We start from the raw sequence: 19,937 nt of genomic DNA, 5'->3' as shown, positions 1-19,937 counted from the left end.
ATTAGACCGCTGACGACTCTTTCAGTTTTAATAATCCCGGGTGTCAGCAATGCTGTGGAAGGGAGCAGCCGTATGCTCCAAGAAGCAAGCAAGCAGATGTTTAACCTTCCAGTGCTCCTTTAACTCTTTCACTGAAAGACATGCTACCTGTGGAAGCAAGGCAAGCAGAACGTGCCTAATCTCACCCTGGCCAGCACTTAGCTCACAATCGCTCCCTATTTCATAATGCAGCTCTTAAAGCTTTCAGACACCGAGAATCATGATGACAGTCCCTTAGATGTAACGCACCAGAGACAGGTACAAGAAAAAGGGTCACGTTTCTTCCCCTGTTTAGAAACTAAAAGAGAAAACAAAACAGAAACGAGTGCTTTGACTCGGCTAGAGAGGCTGCTGTGCTGCAGGCGGTCCTGGAGCAGGTCTCTCGCCCCACAACCACTGCACTCCCTCCCCGACCCCTTCGAAGGGTTAGGGGGTCACTGCGGCTCCAGGATAATTTTCCTGAGCAGAGCCAGTCAATCACAGCAACCGAGTGTGACAGTTTTGTGATGGGGACTGCTCAATGCTGGCCCGAACACTCGTTTGAAGTAGATGGGACAGCAAAACTGGTTTTCAAAACTAATTCCTCAGCCTCTCAGCATCCTGTGGCTCCCTGCTTAACTGGAGTAAATGACTGAAAAACACAGAGCCCAAGCTGAAGAATGGCACATCCCTACCTAGCTGTTTCAAGCTATAATGGACATATTTCAAGCCCTTTCCTGGCCTGAGAAGAGTCAGAAAATGACTTCATGGGCGATACTTGAATAAAATATTTAATAGAGGTAAACACAGAGATTTGGCTTCTTCTCCACTGCTTCAAATCCTGCCTCTGCCAGTAATGACTTAAAGGCATTGTAATGTCACAGCTGCTGGGCTGCCTGCGCGAAATGAATTCGTTGTCTCAGCCTGCTGCCCGAACCCAGCGGCACCTCAGAGAAAAAGGCAAAGCTGGAGGGAGAGAGGAGACAACTGACCTCCCTCCACAGGCTGCACTGCTAAACCAAAGATGAGGTCTCAGGAGAAAATATCAAGACGGGATCCCTCTACAGCTAAAATTATTCTGGTGGTAAAACCATTCAAGCATACCAGTACAGTATCTTCAACCATCAACAAACCGCTTTGCTGTTAAAGAAATGATAACGTGAAAAAAATGGAAAAAAGCATGTTCTAAGCATTCTGGCTGAATTGGAAAAGCTGGTCCTCAGGAAACGTCAAATTCAAATATCAGAAGCAGCTTTTTTGGATGAAAGAAATGTCACAGATAAACCACAAAGTGTGTTCGAAGGAAAGCTGCCTCTTTCCAAAAATTTCATTTCCTGCACTGAACTAAATCACTCAAATGCCAAAGCATTTGCCACTTTTGGACCACATAAAACAGAAGGGCCATCCAGCACATTAAACACACAGAGGTAGGAAGCCAAGAAAAGAAAACATGTCATCATATACGAAGGGTAGGTGTTTGTCTTCGTTGTGCTGATATTTTGCAAATTCATACTGAGAGAGGCATCTTTGCTTCCCCGAGTTATTCATCTTTTCCTTGCTCTGCTGACAATACACGGTTGTGCTCAACAAGGAATTAAGATGGTGTGAACTGAGAAACTGGGAGCCCTGTTGCCCCTGACAGACTGGATCAGCCTTGTTCTTGTTAAGGTCTCTCAAGCAGCTTCCTCTCCCTTAAAATATTTTTGGGGAGGGTAACTCTGCACCTACAGCCTCTGGTCAACCGTAACCTGGCCAGTTTGCCTCTTAGGGGCAAGTCTTCCTATTTTGACTTCAACAACTATTTATTTACACGCCCTAAATAAGACGCTGTGTTAGTGTAGCTGCAGAAGCAGCTCAGCCTCTTGCCACATTTACTGTACAGACAGCTGCCCTCTAGGCTGCATCTTATAAAGTTCTCAATTTTTTGAGAGCCAGATGCAAAGTTGCTAAAGGCAGAAAACTTGTTGCTACTTAAACAACACCTGTAAATACATGGATTATGAGATCCTTCTAAAGTTTTTTTCTGAGACCTGATGTAAAGGCTAACCCAGGGCAAGAAGGGGATTCTTGGTTCAAAGCTTCCTTTAGTTAATGTATTTTAATGATGGAGCTCAATAACCCTGAGGACTTAAGTATTTTATTTATCTCGGAAAAATTGCACAGCAGGACAAATAGCAGGGTTGGCTTTCCCATGACTGGCTGTAAATATCTTCACTACTGGTCAAAAAAAAAAAAAAATCCTTTAAATTAAGACACAATTCAACCATACCACTGCACCATCTTTCCATTGTTGTCTCTGCTGAGTGTCAAAATGCTGAAGGCAGATAATAGTTGAGTGGTAGATAATTAACACAAGTGGGATGAGAAGGTTTTATATTATCAATCTTCAAAATGAAGCCTGAAAACACCTGACTTGTATATGCCCACAGCTTTCCCTCCTGCACCCAGACTCCACTGCAGTATTTACAGCTTTGGCTGGATACAAAAAAGTATGTGGATTTACAGTCTACCTAGCATTTCTTGCACCTCAGTTATGTCCACTGTTAGAAACTGCAGAGGAGAAGCAAAGCAACAGTTTAAACGTGTTCTCAATAAACTGTCAATGACATTTTACTTTGAGGATACGAGAATTGCTGGAGACATGGAAGCGTGACCTTTAGCCCGCATCATAATGCACTCTGGAGCAAAGACCACTTTTTCATCTTCTGTTTTTACAGTGCTAACCTTAATGAGAACCTAGTTCGTGACTGAAATTCCTACGTGGTGTTGTAATGCTACTACTACGATCATCGGAAAGCTCGACTGGGTTCAGGGAGCCCATCCTGTAAGCCAGCGCTTGAATTGCTAGATAAACAATATCCTCCTGGGCTTCCTTCAGCTAACATTTAAGATCTACAGAGCTTCCAGCCCCTTCCTTAAGAAGTTTTCTGCAGAGAAATTTTTACCATCTTCATCCAACCATTCAACCATTTTTACATCCAACTTATTTTTTTTATTATTATTATTACTTTTAATCTAGCCTCATTATACATCCAGTTCAAACACTTTGTCACTGACCTTGGTGGTTATCCTCTTCAATGCCCAACATCATGCTCAGTTAAAAATCAACTAGACAAACCATGTATTTGTGTGTATTGTTTAATGTGTCTACACATCAGATAGAGCTATATACTCTTCTTACAAATAAGCCCCTGGACAAAATTTCAATACATAAATATCCTTTTTGTAGCAAAAGGCAAGGAGACAAATACAACACTTTAAATTTGCTGAGTACTGCAGGGATGGAGAGAAAAAAAAGCTCATTGCTAAGATGTAACTACATTAATTGGTAAGATATCCATGTTATTTCTCTCAGTTCAGAAATAAAAGTCTATTTTAAATGCACAGCAGGTTTGTTTTTACTTTGTCATCTCTTCTGCTGGTGCATTCCAGCACTATGGAAGCTACCTTTGCTTACCTACCCCGTCAATTCTATGGCTGCAAATGATTTTTCCCATAGATTGCAGGGGAGATGCTACAGCCTAAAGAAGCCTAAGGGGAAATGCCTTTATTGGTTCTAGGTGAATTTCAACCAATAATTACTATGTACACTTATTCTCAGGGTTCTCAAACAAGGGTTTCCAATAGCTTTATGAAAGTGAACAAACTTTCCTTCACTTTATGTATTCAGAAGCCAAGGAAGAAGGAAGCTTAGTGCTTGGTCAATCTTAGGAAGCCATTAAACTGTAAAGCAGGGAATGAAACACTTTTGGTTAACCGACTTTCAGTATTTCACTGAACTCTTTCTTTGCAAATACATACTTCATTTCAAAATTAATTTCTCATAAAAGTATTGCTGCCGTTATTAGGAAGTGCCACAAGCAATTGTGCAGGCAAATGCCCTTTAGTAATGGAAACAAAGTGATTCAGAATGACAATGTACAAACATCCATTCAACTAGCATTATTAATATCCTTATTAGTCAATCAGTCTTTGGTAAGCTAACAACTGTCTGGACTAAAAAATAAATAAATCTCATATTCATTACAGTTGAAGTTCCATCATGGAACAGAAATGTGGCAGTATTGAAAATAATGCCAACCACCTGAATTTCATACACATACTATAAGCTTTACAGCAAAATCTGCTAAAAATGGTACCCTTCTGAAGCCCTTTCTTGTAGTAGTCCACTTTTTGTTGTCACATCGTCCTTTGTGGGAATGACTTATGTTGATTAAATGATCACATCCATGAGACATTTTTTCAAAATTACTATTTTACAGAAATATAATCACTTATGTTTAAATGAGCATTTTTATTCATGAGCATTAAAAAAAAATAACAAGCATTTTATTTTATGAGCATTTATATTTAAGTGAACATTTTGATCCTAATTTAATGAGACACAGAATAAAATTCTAGCACTCAGAAAAAGGCAATCCGAGAAATAAAGGGTGGTCACTCACCTTTCTACCATGTGTGTCTGGTCCAGTGATAACCCATCGATTGCTGTGCATTCTGGACACTTGAACTTCTTTCGTGGGGTCACCTGCACAAAGGCACGCCAGATACCATCAAATATCAACAGAAGGGACATTAATCTCCTTGCACAGAGAGCAGCACAATACCTCTGAACATGCCTGCAGTGTAAACTGAGCTGTCTCACCAAGGGGGGGGTGGGGGGGTTGTTTAAAAAAAAAAAAAAAAAGCCACTCCATTCCTCCATTCAGCTCCATCTGGCCCGGCTGACTGCAAAATTCACAGGGGCCCAATAAAAACGGCTTGGAGGGGTTTTTCCTTCTGTAACTGAAAAGAAGTGGCGATGACAAGCTCCTTAATTCCTGTTTAATGACTGTTTTCTCACTGCCAAGGTCCCTGTATAAACACCATTTGTTCTTGCAGCCATAACAGCGATGAAATATAGCTTCCCATACTTCACCGTAACGTTAATCCAACAGGCGCTCTTTTGCTCACTCCAGTTAATAGCTGACTGGCAAACTCTGCAAGGCTCTCCGAATCGCACAGAGGTGCCAAATTACTCTGCCTGTGCCCTCGTACAGCTCAAAACCTTTTTCAGCAAAAACACACACTTTATCTTCTAAAGACTTTTTTAGGAAGTGCAGCCACCAGTCCCAGTAAATGATGATGGACAGATGGGAAAGTGGACCCTGCTAATTGAAGTAACGCCTGGTGGCCTCTAAATCTCATTCCAAGTTGACACATTTTGAAATGAATGTACAGAGTGAATGTCCAGACTTGAAAACGTGTCGAAACATGTCAGGAAATTAATTCAGGGATAAAAAGTTCATTTAAAGCTGATCTTGCAATTAACATTCTTGCAATTAACATTCCTATAAATCAGCTGTTGCCAGTCCACGACAGAGAGAGCTGTAGACAGTTGGCTATTTCTTTCCTTAAGTCATCTCAAATAGTTAAAATACATGTATGTTGGTGTGGCTATCATTTAAATTACCTTCTTCATACTTCATCTAGTTGTTTAAAATAACCACCAGAAGCAAATGGCATAAAAAAATTCTGTGTTCCTAGTTAGCACAGAAGTTTTACTATAAAAGGGACTTATTACTATGGAAGAATGAGACACCATACCAGAGGTACACGAGAGAAGAGAGAAGATTAAATAATATATTCAAGACTACTGAATTTACGTGAACACGCAAGTGTTTTTAAACTTTGTAAAGCTAAACTGCAGAGAAGTCCTACCTTAATGACTGATTTGCCGGTGACATTTGCCACTAGGAAATTCATGGCAATATCTTCACAGTTCATATGAGCATCCACCCAATTCTTGATGTCTCCAGGCATTTTGTATGTGTAAAGATAGTTGAAATACTGCATGACAGATGGAGAAGAAGAGAATTTTTAAATACAGATATTTTTTAAATACAGATACAGTAATTTTAAGACTTTTAAATGTTTCAGTCACTGAACAGCAGGCACTTAAGGATGGATTACAGGCCAACTGACACTGCCTTCAGATGGTCTGCTCTAGCAGACAAGAGAATCATTTTTGGGTGCTTAAGTGCAAAATTATTCCATTCCTGACCAGCACACGAATTTCTTTACAATTGTTGTGGGTTTTGTTTGTTTGTTTCCTAAATGCCTAGCTCCATAGCCACATTAATTGCAAAATACACTATGTACTTAGCAGTCATGCAAACTGACAAGAGTTCTTCTGTAAGTTCCTGAAGGTAAGTTATTTTGCAGGTGTGGAGAAATCACTTGTTTCCACAGCAACAGAAAGAGAAAGAAGCTTAGGGAAAGTTTGCAGTTAGTTCTCAGATTGTTGTAGAAAATTATGGCACCACAAAACACTCACAGAATGACAAAAACACATAAAGCTCCTTAAGAGAGTCGTTCATAATGTATACTAGTTGTATACTACAAGTTGTCTATTACAGATACCTTGTGATAAAACGCAGCCCCAGTGAGCACCATTGAGACTTCATTGGTCCATTCTGATTCGTATTTCCATTTGTTCATCTCATGGTCCCAAAGATGCAGGCGACCTGGATATCCAACCAACCTGTCCGGGAACTCACGCCAAACCTGAAGAGAACAAAGACATGACATTGTGCTAACCAGGCTTGCACTCCAAGCAAACACGAATGTGCAGATACAACCTCTGCTTTGGGAAGGCAGAAATACAGGGGGACAAAGACCACAATCCTCATTAAGTCCTAATTTCTGAAATCAGTGGCTGCCTTGAACAAGTATGGAAAAAAACAAGCTTGCTTTGGAAGGACCCTACAGCTCAAGGATGCCACATTCCAGAGTAAACAGCCACTAAGCCATGCTAACTTCCTTCTTGTGGAGAAATACAACTGGCTATTCAAGAAGATTTTAATGCTAATTAAATCAAAGTACGATTAAAATGCAACTTCTGATGTTAACTATATGGCTACAACCTAACTACTTTCACAGCTGGCTTTGGACCTAACCAACCTGCTTCTTTTGATAGAAATAGGCTTAAAACAGGCTTATATTTTAATATTTCTGGTATTCTTTAGTGGGTGCTTGTATGGATCTGCTGCTACATGGAAGGCCTCTTTGCCCTTGACTTGTTCCAGACAGCTGGATGCAATCAAGATACCATCCTTGTCACTCCATACATTATTTTGTAGCTGACTACAGGATCAAACACAGTAGACAAGAACAAGGAGAAGGGCATCATTAACGCAACCTCAGTTCTCCACACTGCTGGCCACATTAAATAATGGACAATTTTTGCATTAGGAAAAAATGGAGAAAGGATTATAATTATTAAAAGGGGTCTGGATGCTATTTGCTTGCTAAATACACCATATGCCTTTAACTGATCAATAATGAAGTTAGTATTTATCTATTCTATTTGCAAATTCAAAATTTATCCTTTATTTTGATTCAAATAACTGCTAGATTTGTTGGAAAACTAAGTCTTGACTCTCTAACATACAATGTTAAGTCACAAGAGTTCCAACACATACCCAAATTTCATCGTGCATGCATGATCAACAACAGCAAAAAATCCCTAAGGGGCAAATCCCAAGCAAACCTTTTCTTCCCTGAACAAAAACAAAGGAACCCTACAGCTGAATTTACAGTATAGAAAGTGTTATCTGTAATTCCATGATACAGCAAACCTCACTTTGCCAGCAGTTTGCTTAGGGCACCTTCCAGGTGCCAGCACATTTCAGCTGGGAGGCCTGGGTTATAAGGACTCTGTGCAAGTATATGGTCGAAGTAGTATGATAAAACAATCAGCATTAATTTACTGCTTCTCTATCTACATTTCTGTGATTTTGCATTACGATATACCTTTTTTCATCTATCCATCTCAACACATTTTATTGCTGTCAGTTAACATAGCTTCAAAATCCCATGATGAGAGCAGTTATTATTTCAAACGTACAGATGAGGAAGCCTGCCAAAAATCAGACAGGAAACAAGAATGGGAACCAGATCTTCTGACTCTCTGACTTGTACTTTATCCAGAAATCAATCTTTCTAGACAGTTGTAAGGTACAGGTACTTGGATAGTACTTAGACAGGACAACCATCTAGCAGAGGGCTCTTGAAAGCAAAGATGATTTGGAGCTCAAGAAATAGGATCCACTGGATGTGTTACAAGCTGGCGTCACCAACTAATTATCAAAAAAAAAAAAAAAAAAAAGACTGTTTTCAAGACAAGCTAGTGAGAGATTTTAGATACCTATTTTGACACGATGTTAAAAACACTAATAAGTGTTTTTAGCAAAAGGACAAAGGCATAGCCACTCCCAACACTTGATTCCTCACTTTCTGGGACTCTAAAAGTAATGATTATATATATATATTTGACTCTCAAAATGCCCAATTCCCAGCTGTTGGAATGCAGCACCACCTGAGCTACTGAGGCTCAGCAAAGAATTTGACAGAGCAGTACGGATCTGTATCATACTGGGCTAAGAATTCTTGTAAAGGGAACAACACGCATATTAAACGCAGCTGAAGGAAAGATTAAGCTCAGCTACTGCTTCCCCAGGGACCTCAGTGCCTTCACAACACTCATCGGCAGCTTCATATTCTTTCTACTTTTTGCTGTCAGTGTCATCTTAAAGAGTCCAAACAAAATAAAAGCCAACTCTAATGCATGTTACCAATACAGATTTCTTTGTATCACGGTAAAGCTCAACACTACCCTGATTCTGGCCTCTGAAAATTGTCAGTTTGCTGCATCTAAAAAATAACTTAGTTGTATTAAACAAAGATTCCTTTTAAAAGTAATGCTATCGAAGTCAGAGGAAAAGCTTGGCTTCTTCTTACCGTTCATCACTAGCTCATTCAATGGTAACTCCGGGAAAGGCTCCAAATAGCTGCATCCAGCTCATTGCCCAAATCCATACAAATGTTTTGTGCCAAAATTATTATGTACAGCTACTGCTTATAAGGAAGCTTTCAGAATAGAAATTGTGGTAATGATTTTTATACTACTCCCTATTTTGTACTACAGTCCATTTTCTTGTTTGATGGCTGCCTGTAATTTATTAGTCTGTTAGGAATACATTCCATCTTAGACAGTGATCTTATTAGCTTTCACAGACTAAAGAAGGATGGCCTGAGTTAATACTGCTAAGGGACACATCCAGGGAAAAACATATTGCCAAGTGAAGAGGAGGTATGCTTCTTTGCAGACAACGCTATTCCAATGACTCTGCTAGACAGCACTGAATATAAATATTTTTGGACAAACGATCTCCCAGATGAAAAATCAGATAAAAGCTCTGACTCGGCAGCTTTACTAAAAATCTTTTGAAAGACACCAAGAGAAAATAACGATTTTTATTTTCAAGTCAAATTCCCCAAGAGACATGGAGATTCAGCCTAGCTAAAATAGCCTTCACCCTCACTTGCCTACAGTCTCTCTACTTCCTAACCAGAACTATTCTGCTCATTTCTCTATACCATCAAAACAGCTACAACAGCTACATGTAGCCAACAGGAAGGAAAAGTGATTCATTCTCCAGAATATACTCCAACAATTATGCATAAAATGTATTATATATTAGTGATTACATGCAACTTCAGGAGCTAACTGAAATTTTAAAATATTCTAGTTGTATAAACTGAAAAACAACCAGTGTTTCCAAAGCTACAATGGCAATATCATAAGAATGAAACACTGACCATCTTCTACAAATTAAAGAAAATGCAGTCAATCAGCATTTCTTCTCTCTTCCCAGAGCCCCTTCCACTCTGAGTTCTCCCTCAGTCCTCAAAGGGATAGCTTATGCTATTATTAAAAAAAGCAGAATGTAAGCATAAAGTTTATTAAAAAATAAGTGATGTTTCACATGCACATATCTGTAAAATAACTTTTCAATTTGAAGAAATTTGAATGTGGCCAATAGTTACCCATGGACATCTTATTTTGGTATATTACCCTTCTTATAAGGGAATCCAAAAAATACATTTTTAATAGTCAAAATGGGCATGCAAAAATTGTTCTAAAGAAGGTAAAGTTTTACGATGATCTTAGCTTAGTGGAATAAATACGTGATTCATCAGAGTTGTTATTGTATTTTTATTTAAAAAAAAAAAAAAAAAAAAAACTTTTAAAGAATGCCACAGCAATGAAGCACTGAAAAACTGAGCTCTGAGACCACCATCCACTAGCAGTAGGCAAGAAGTTTCCAACAGAAAAAATAAACTTAGCAAGGCACCAAACTATGCTGCCTACAAACCAAGAACACACAACTCAGAGCAATGATCCCAATTAGGATTATTTTTAATATTGCCTAAATACTTTGTAAGGACAAAGTGCTGTGTGAGCACTTTATAAGAAGTCTTCATGAACTTCATACTTGGAGTTATCCCGACTTTTCAGACTGATAGAAATGCTAGCAATCTGCCCTGCCAGCAGAGCCTCAGAGGTGGGAATACAAGAATGCATGCCCTCAGTTTCTCATTCAAACACCAAACTCTTTGGAAGCAGCCAATGGTTCTGCTTTAATTTTTTAAGATTATGATATTCTAAATACTCGCTCCTTTCCTTGCTCTCTGATATTCCCTCTGTGAACAACAATGATTGGTAAGTGGGAAAAGTTGTCTAGCCCTAGCAGTTTATTTCCAGGGCCTCAAGTCATACCTGTGATTTCACCATGTAATTTACAGAAATAGTCTTTTTTTTTTTCGTAAGTCAGAATGTCACAGGCATTCTTATGCTACCTTAATGCAGCAGCACACAGGGACTATTTTTCTGCTTGCTCCAATAGATTTACGCAACGCAATAAATCACCGTACCATAATAGCTCACTTTTAACAAGTAAAAAACGTCTGACACTTTGAGTGTTACTATAATTTTTTATGGCTGAAAGTGTACTGAGATCAAAGTTTTCAGTTTTTTTTTAGGCTTGCTCTATACATTCAGACAAGTCTGTGACAGAGGAGATTTTGCCACATGTTTAAATGTAAAGTCTCAAGGATGTCAGGAGGAGAAAAGAAAATTACCGAATGTCACGTTTCCAACCCTTCTTATGACCAAAGCAGAAGCAGACGTACTTTTAAAATAAAAACTTTCTAGTAACATTATATTCTGCTACTGTTCCCTCTGGATTCCCCTGCAAATGAGTCAAGAGTTTGAGAGATACTTTTCTGGTAACACACATAAACAGATAAATAAATTATCACAGGCTGAGGACAATTTAAACATCTGGGAGCCAGCTCAGGCCTGTCAAGCAAGTCACAGACACTCAGGGACAGGAAAGATCAATCTTCAACCCCTGATTTCTGTGCCAGAGAGTAGGAACTACATCACTCACCCTCCTTAAGAGAAAAAATGTATATTTATAAAATAATTCGCTGTGCTTCTGTATTCAAAGACATTCTTACTCATTTATTTTAAAAGTTAAAAAAAAAAAAAGCAATCCGAGCATATAAGGGTTCAAACGACCCATGGGTCTGTCTCAGCTATCTGCTCAGTAAGGCATTTTAGTTTTCCATCTAGGCGGCTGTGTGCTAAGCTGGATTCTCAGAATTAAAAAGGAGTAGGATTTATAGTCACAAAGAACTGCAAAAGCCGTAAGTTTTAGTCTTCCAGACAAAACAATCCCAAGTCCAAATGGTTACACACACACACTGCATATAAGGGTTGTTACTCGGGCAGCCCCTGCCACCAGCGCACGCGGCCCACAGAGGGCCGACAAACCAGGCAGCACAACCACCACCTGGCCTCAGCTTTTTCCAAGAGGATAATGCTTTCCTGGGCAACTAGTCTCAATATACATGACGTTACAGATGCTCTCAGCCACTGGTGTTTAAGTTAATGCCTCAGACACACGAGCTTCGCAGCTCTATTCTCGCAACTGCTGGCTGACAGACCTGACACCCAACTGCAGCGCTGCAGTTCAAGCCTCTGCTTCGAAGCCCTCCAAGCCTGCTTCACCAGTAGCAGAGATTCATTTGGAACTACTTACACAGTCACTTAGATTTACTTGAGCCAGCTCTATGAAAATCTAACTGGAAATGGAGCCAGAATTTACACAGCATGCACGTTATGGATTTACTATTTTTCATCACATCAGCTCACCCTCAAAACCAGTAGTCAGAAGCACCAACGCAGACAAAAGTTGGCTTGCAGAACTGCCAACATTTCATTGCTCTGCTGCTGTAACACAGTGCTTAAAAAGCCTAAAGTGCTTAAAGCACTCAGTGTAGTCACCATGGTATAGAAAAGAGGCATATGTGGCCACACACACAAAAAAAATCACCTTCCTTTGGTTGTCTTCTCTTCACTGTTGTTCACAGTCCATGTACTAACCTGTTACTCTTAACCTGGCAAGGCAAGTATTTCTTTTCTAGAGATACACATCATAGGTTAAACCTCTGTCTCCAGTACTTAATATCTTTGTTATGGCATCAGTATACCTACATTACCACATGCAACCTTGAGGCCAAACATTTGTTGCTTGCTAAGAGTCTCTTCGACATGAGAGGGAGAAAGACTTATTTTACCACATATGTATTCAGACTAAATAAATACTTCCAAAATCTTTCAAAAAACATCATCTTGTGTTAGCAACTGCATTCGAGTATTAAAAATGATACAACTATCATATTCAGTTTGCTTTCTGGCCTTTTGAATAGTGATTTTTGTTATTTCACTCAATTTAGATAATAGTCTTATGGTCTAGCTCTTGTGTAAGCAGCCTAGTGTTGTTTTGGTTTTGATATTGCAGGTATAGGTGTGAATAAACGATTCACACCTTTCTTAAATCTACTCTTACATTTTGTAAAGTTTCTGATTTATTTACACATAGAACATATGTTTGTCTTAAATACACGCACAGAACAGTAATATCAGGTTATGGACTGCGTCATATACTCAGATACAAATGGAAGACAAAATTAATTCACTCAAGCCAAAGTTTTGGAAGGAAAACAACAGTGGCTTTACGTGCGCTTCTGGACAAACAACTCAAAAACGCCTATAAAGACCTTCACCTCTTTGTACTGCCATGGGTAACTGATTTGGACAAGCTTTCTTTTTGTTGATACCCTCATTACAACAGCAGCTGTTGAAGCTTTGCCATTTAAAGCATATGATACATGTGTCCCCTCTCTGACATTCTTCAGTTCCTCTCTGCACCCCACCTTACTTTGGCATGTCCTCAGGAGGCCTCCTCTGTTCCCAGCATTTAATCTCTAAAACTTGTCTTGTCCATCAATCTGTACAGGAAGAATCTGATGGCAACATGCCCCCACCAACAGGGAAAATATTGTTCTACAGGCTAAGAGACCAATTAACATTTGTTATGTTTCTTTTTTTTATTCTAAGGTGCATGAATGCTAACAGATTAATAGTGGGACATCTAAACAAACGATTTTACTTGAAGAGAACACATCATAGCAACCAGTCCGATCAGATGAAGAGCGTGCAAAGATATGGAACTGCAATCCTTGTAATCCCTGCTTAATGAGGGGATTAATTGCAGAAATATCTGAAATACTAAATTGTATAGCAATTGAGTTGTCATGCTTGGAAACCTTTTTGAAACTGATCAAATTAATCCTATTCACAGGCTCCAGACTGTTTCCATTACACATCTACACAACATTTTCTGGAGTCTCTTGGCATCACTCTGCCAGTTATAGAAAGCTTTCTGTTAGCTAGCAGTGTTTTCTATAAAGTAATGACAATCTGTAAAAATACTTTGGAAAGCATTGAACTGCCACAATAAACAGAGATGTAAAATAATCAGCAGACTGCACAGTGCTTCCTCCATTTCAAATACACATACAATGTCAAATTGTGTAAGAGGGGAAAAAAGGCTGTTCTCTTACCTCGTAGCCAAACTGAAGTTCATCTGAGGTTAGCATAATGATATCATCATCAATAGCCAACACTGCTTCTGTTTCAATTTCGTCATAGGGGAAGAAGCGGTTACTAAGTTTGTTTTCTGCAGTCCTAACAACTTTCAGTGGAACACGAATCTTTGGCCAGAGGGAATCTAGAGCAGAATATTAGAAGAAATTTAATTCAATATGTTACTTTGCTTCTGAACAAGTCTGCACTTATACCTTAGCTTCTTTTTACAATATAACCCATTTCCATTCACTCAAAAATGCAAGCAAAGTGAAGACAAGAGGCAGAGAAGTTCAGTTATATTTTTGTATTTTGCTCTCTATAGAGAGCTTCAAAGATAAACTATACAGGGGATTAGCCTGCCCGAAACTGCAGGCTGGGATAACCACACAACAAGGATCAGTGATACTGTTCTGATTTAGGACTCAAAGCAATTTAAAAGAATTTGAAGAAATACATGATGACTGCAAGTCTACGGTCATAAAAAAAATGAAAAAGAATGTCAACTCTGTTAATTGCTGAGAAAAAAACAAAGTTTATTTTAACAGTTAATGACCTATATATACCTACATTGTTAATCGTTTAACAATTGGCCATTAATAATTAAGGAGAAGATTCTGTGTGAGCATATTTGAATCATTTCTTTCACCTTCAAAGTCCTAAGTGACAGTAATACATTAATCTGCATAAATGCAAAAGGATTCCAGTCATACCTTACACCCTCTTTACAAGTAGAACAAAGCACTAGGGTACAGAACAATGAAAAATCTCAAATCAAATGATGCTCTAATTAGTAACAAGAAACTGTAGATAGAAAATAGGACCCAATTCAGTCTCGAATGAGGTTACATTTTCATTTCTTGCTGCGTTTAAAATGTAGCACTTTAAGTGGTGCACTAACAGTTTCTGCAAGCTTTTACACATTGAAAATTTTCAAAATCATATTCTATTCCTACAAAAGCATAACCGGAGGCTTAAGCTTTGAAGTACCAAGCTAAAACTAACACAGCAGAACTAAGAACTGTACATTAAACATTAATTCTGCATGCACTTTTAACCACTTTCCAGCACAAAACAGCAGACATTATTACAGTTTGATGCATCTTTAAAGCACTAAATCATCAAGGTGTAGTTGATGCTTGTCTATTTATTAAACTACAAATGTGGTATGTTGATTTCTTCCAGCGTTCACAGTAAACATTTATTTTAACAAGAGCTTGAAAGAAAAGAGAGCATTGTAAGATGAGTATGCATTCTAAACGGTAAGGTTGTAGACAGCACACAAAATTAAGACAAGTTTCTTACACTGGTGAAATGAAGGGGCTGACAGAATGATATGTAACAAGAAAAAAAGAAAATACACTAAATCAACTGCAAAGTGACTACTAAGAGATTTTGTAAGTTGCTCTCTGTATCAAATGGAAATGTATAAGCATAGTGTGTAAGAACTGACACAAAGTCTGAAGCCATTGAAATAAATATAAAGCGATCTGAAATAAATATAAAGCTTGGAGACATGAAAAATAGTGTGGACAACAAGGTCATACAGAGCATTCCGGACTGTTCAGTGAACTTAGGTACATTTGAACAAAAAGCAGACCGACAGAGCATTAAACAGCAGGAAAGGCAACTTTTTCTCAAAAGCAGCTACTGACAAAAATTAAGAGGTCAGAGTAGACATTGGCTCTCAGCATGCTGCTTCAGCAAAATAGATTGATGTAGGTCTTCAGTATGTAGATGGGTAAACAGTAAGAAATGTTGGGAAGGAAGTGGAGGGCAATTTTTTTGTATGCAGACAGTCAGATAGATGACAAAATACTGCTTGATTGTGGTGCTTTTTGTTTGTTCCAAAGCCTGTCAGAAGACTGGAAGTGATAGAAGAAAGAACCATATAAGTTACTTGAGGGAAGGAGAACGCATTATGGTGGAACTTGGAGATCAACCTGCTTAGCTTAATAGAAGCAAGAACAAAAATTCATAATATAGATAATGTAGTTATCGTAACAGTGGTTGACCTCTGGAAGAAGACAGTAGCTGATTCTGTACATCTTGCCTTTGAACAAGGCTAGGTATTTTTATAGAAAATGCGCTCAAGCTAAGTTGAAATCACTGGGTTGCAAAGTAATGTGGTGACTGATGACTACAGATCAACCCGGATGATCTTACTGCCCCTTCTGCCCCAAACACTACGGAGATTGTTGGCCATTGTCAGGATGAGAATAGGAAGCTTGAACGTAAATTCCTAGGACATGAGGATTAATACAGGAATTCAGAAAACAGCATGGGGAAACAAGACCCTTGCTTCTATGTTTTAAGAATTAAAGGAAGAAGGCAATATGAGTGCCAATGAAAGGCCAAAATAAGGGAAACTCTAACCCTAGGAAATGCTTTTAGTTTGTAAACAAACAAAAGGTCAGCTTCTGGAAGCGTTCTCAGCAGAAGGATTTGAAGAATGCTGGAGTTCAGGCAAAATCAAATGTGAACAAGTTGCAAGGTGATACAATTATGTGCACACACTTCTCATTCCATAATAATTCATAATCAGATCTCCTTTAAAAACAGTTCTGCCCTCTTTCCACTGTAACTAGGAAGACAGAATTAGCACTAGAGAAGAACAAAAGCTGCCTCAATCCAACACATACAAGAAAAACTTGCTCCCAGGAGCAAGTGTCCACATCCTCATTGCCACTGGGCCTCTCAGATTTAACAGCTCACATAATGCTCTTAAATAAAACACAGAGCTACATGCTCCTTACAGATACCAGAGCCCAAGCACTACTTCACTGGGAAAACAAAATCCTCTTTCCAAACCACACCAAAAGTCTTCAAAGGGCAATTTTTCTTGGAGCTTTAGTTTAGAAAGAAGGATTGGCATACATGGGTGGCCAAAAGAAAGGAGAAGAAATAAACCGATATTTACTGGCAATATTTTTATTTAGTTTCCTACCCTGAGGTTATTCCTGTGAGACTAAAAAAGTGACTATAAAATCTACCTTTATCTGGGTGGTCTTGTAGACCATGGCTTGTATTTGACATGTATGCAGATTCTTGTTCAATTTCACTCACTTCTTCTCCTTCTAGCAGAAAGCAAGAGGCATCACCCCAAGTGATGTGACGCTACATCACTGAAGTGGCCTGTAATAACAATTAGTAGTCAGTCTGAAGGATTAAATCATGCTACCGATGGTCTCCAATGGAAGTCAGCCAGCAGCTGGGGGGACAAAGCAAGTCACCAGGGGCCAAAACAAAAATGTTGAAGAGCCAGGGATTCTAATTACAATGAAATGAGTGAGTTTTACTCTCCACATTGCTAATCAAATGCAAGGGCTTTGAAATTCCCTGCCTCAGCCATAACCTGAAATGACAACTCCAGTAAGACAACACTGAATTAACTCCAAGATTTCCATCTTACTAGTCATCCTAACCTCAGGAGGCAGTAACACTGGATGAGAGAACAGTTTACTGCAAATTTGTACTATCAAGCCTACTCATTGCTTTCTCACTGGTTTACCAGACAACATGCAAGCACCGTATTTGTAAGACAGTTACAGCCACTCCACGGGGACATACATCACAGCCTCCAAAGGCCGTAGATTGTTTAACATTTGTAAGCTACTTAAAGACCTTGGGCTAATTGTCTAGAATTACCCAATTATAAGCTGTGCATTGGTATAAAAGAATTTTAAGTAGCCTGCTGGATCCCCAAGAGATTCCACTGTCACAAGTGTTTGAGGCAAGGAAAATTGCCATAAGTATGTATGCACTTGTAAATTTGCATTTATAAATATCAACAAACTTTATAATTTATACATGCTAAGTACTTTTTTATTTGGGCTTTTCTTTGACTTTTGCCTGCTATATGTATGAAAAATGAGAACAATATGGCAACAAAAATTTTATTTCAGTACAATAATACCATAAAACAAAAATTAAAACCGAAAAGCCACTAGGATTGTGAAATAATAATTCAGAATAAAATCAATCAAACAAGGACACTTTAAACTTCTAGCTCTTAAAAAAAATCAACCATTTGATGGTTTACTTACAGACATGCCACTTGCATTAAATTATGGTAACAGAAGAAAAAGTAATGAAAAGTGTATGAAAAATGAAGGTGTAATCTAATCATAATTGGCATGCATCTCAGATGTCAGCAAATCCTGTTAAACCCACATGATTTACTAAGGTCTTGGAAAGTCTCTCAAAATGACCAATTCTCAAAAAGAGATAAGTTACTCTAAAATATTTGTGCTTTGAGAAACGTAATACAAACTGTTTGAATTTGGACTTATGTTAAAGAAATGAATGGAAAATAAGCGTTTTGGAGACGCTCTGAATAACGTATTGGGCTATCAGTTACCCTTTCTTTCATTTTGCATACTGAAAAGTAAGACTACTTACTGCCTCGGACGCCAAGTGTTGCTTTACCTACAGAGAGGGGAGCACACAAGAGATGTAATGACACAAACTAAGTGGGGTTGCCACCAGACTGACTACCTGAGCAAAAATGACCGTCACATAGGACAGCAGACTCCATTTAGAGATCCTAAATATTGCTGGTTCAAAATTAGCTCTGCTACAAGACTCCAACAGAAGTACACAACCAATCAAAGACAATAACTACTTCAGAATCCAAAGTCTCAGAATCCATCAGGAAGGTTAACATTGTCCTTCCTTAAAATTGTCCTTTAAATTAAAAAAAAATATTTTAAAAGACAAAAAAAAAAGACAGTACTTTTCCTTTCTACATGTAGGAGGAACGAGGCATAAAGAGAAGTCTGAGACAGGTTCTGCCACTTCTCTAATACCACACTCTGAATTTTCATATACTGCTTGGAAAAGTAATGTTCTGAGAAACCTGAGCACTAGCAAAACATATATGGGGGTAATCCTCATTTTAGTAGACTTTATTATAACCAAGGCAAAAGACCATGCCTCAATTCTTACAGTAAAGGGGCATTTGCATCATTTAACAAAGTATGACAAGGACAAAAGAAGCCCAAGATAAGAAGTGATGGACAAGGCAGACGAAGTCTGACAAGATGTCATGAGAACCTTGAAGCACACAGAAGTAAATGTGCATGTGTGCGCTAGGAATTACTTCTTTTAAACTTGGTGAGGGCTTTCTGTGATGCGGCAGAAGACCAAGGTAAAATATTAAAACAGAGCTCCGTGAAGTATACAAAGTCTCTATCTATGCATGGAGCCTGAGGAGAAAGACAGGCCCTTCCTGTTGTATCATACTGAAATAATTACGAGAGACTAGCTAGCGTTTGGATAATACATACACTTGCTCTTTGGCAACAGGACTCCAGGCATTCTTGACACTTTGCTGTTCAGGACTACTGATCCACTGATTGCAGAAGCTACCACAGAAAACAGTATGTGGTCTTCTAAAAACAAAATCAGCAGTTTCCAAACTTTCCCAAATGTGGCTTCCATTTCTAATGGGCTTACAGTCTGTAACAACCACATACATGTCTGCACTTCTGGCCAGCCCACAATCCTGCCATTAAGTCCTGCAACTCCACATCTCACAGCAAATTTTTCAAGCATGATTTCAAGATGATTTCCATGAACTTCAGGATTAAAATCAGCGCTAACATCCTTTATCCCAAGAAAAAAAAAAAAAAAAAAAGAAAAAAAGTGTTGCACTTACATTTCATTAATAACTGAGCGTTTCAAATAAGAGAGTGGCGAAAAGATAAAAATCTTCTAAATGTGTATTTCTCAGCTACAACTCTCAGTGAATTAAATGAAAGTCATAATGAAGAGAAGGAATGATAGTCATGAGAGGCAATTTTATTATAATCTGAAGGACTCCCCTTTTCCCTGCCTAAAAAAGTTTCCATTTCCATACCCCATACATCCCTAGGCTTGGTATCTTGGCATCAGATGTTTGTACCAAAATATAAGTAACACAAGCTTGCAAAATGGTTATATATAATAATGAATTCTTGCTTTCAAATCCATACCTGCTTCTCAGGTCTAAGGGAACTGTTAATCAATACATGAGAGAGAGAATTAAAAATAGCAGAGCGATATTTCTGTGGAGCATATTACCTCTTTTCGTCAGAAACAGCATCATCATTTTGTTATA

General features: G+C 38.5%; 2 protein-coding genes across 2 annotated transcripts in view; one reads left to right on the top strand and one right to left on the bottom strand.

The window, feature by feature from the left end:
- The window catches only part of LOC137857764 (uncharacterized), a 150,423-nt gene that overhangs the window by 3,917 nt on the left and 126,569 nt on the right, over positions 1-19,937 (top strand). The gene's annotated exons all lie outside the window — the stretch shown is intronic.
- The window catches only part of EXT2 (exostosin glycosyltransferase 2), a 77,588-nt gene that overhangs the window by 10,893 nt on the left and 46,758 nt on the right, over positions 1-19,937 (bottom strand). Inside the window, exons 10-13 of the mRNA XM_068684704.1 lie at positions 13,816-13,982; positions 6,421-6,564; positions 5,719-5,847; positions 4,464-4,546 (exon numbers count right to left, since the gene is read on the bottom strand). Of these exons, the coding sequence (XP_068540805.1) occupies positions 4,464-4,546; positions 5,719-5,847; positions 6,421-6,564; positions 13,816-13,982 (523 nt within the window). The remainder of the gene's footprint in view (positions 1-4,463; positions 4,547-5,718; positions 5,848-6,420; positions 6,565-13,815; positions 13,983-19,937) is intronic.

Source organism: Anas acuta, chromosome 5, assembly GCF_963932015.1.
Source record: "Anas acuta chromosome 5, bAnaAcu1.1, whole genome shotgun sequence".
Classification (NCBI taxonomy): domain Eukaryota; kingdom Metazoa; phylum Chordata; class Aves; order Anseriformes; family Anatidae; genus Anas; species Anas acuta.
The sequence above is the reverse complement of the archived record's forward strand: the minus strand, read 5'-3'. Positions and strand labels throughout refer to the sequence as shown.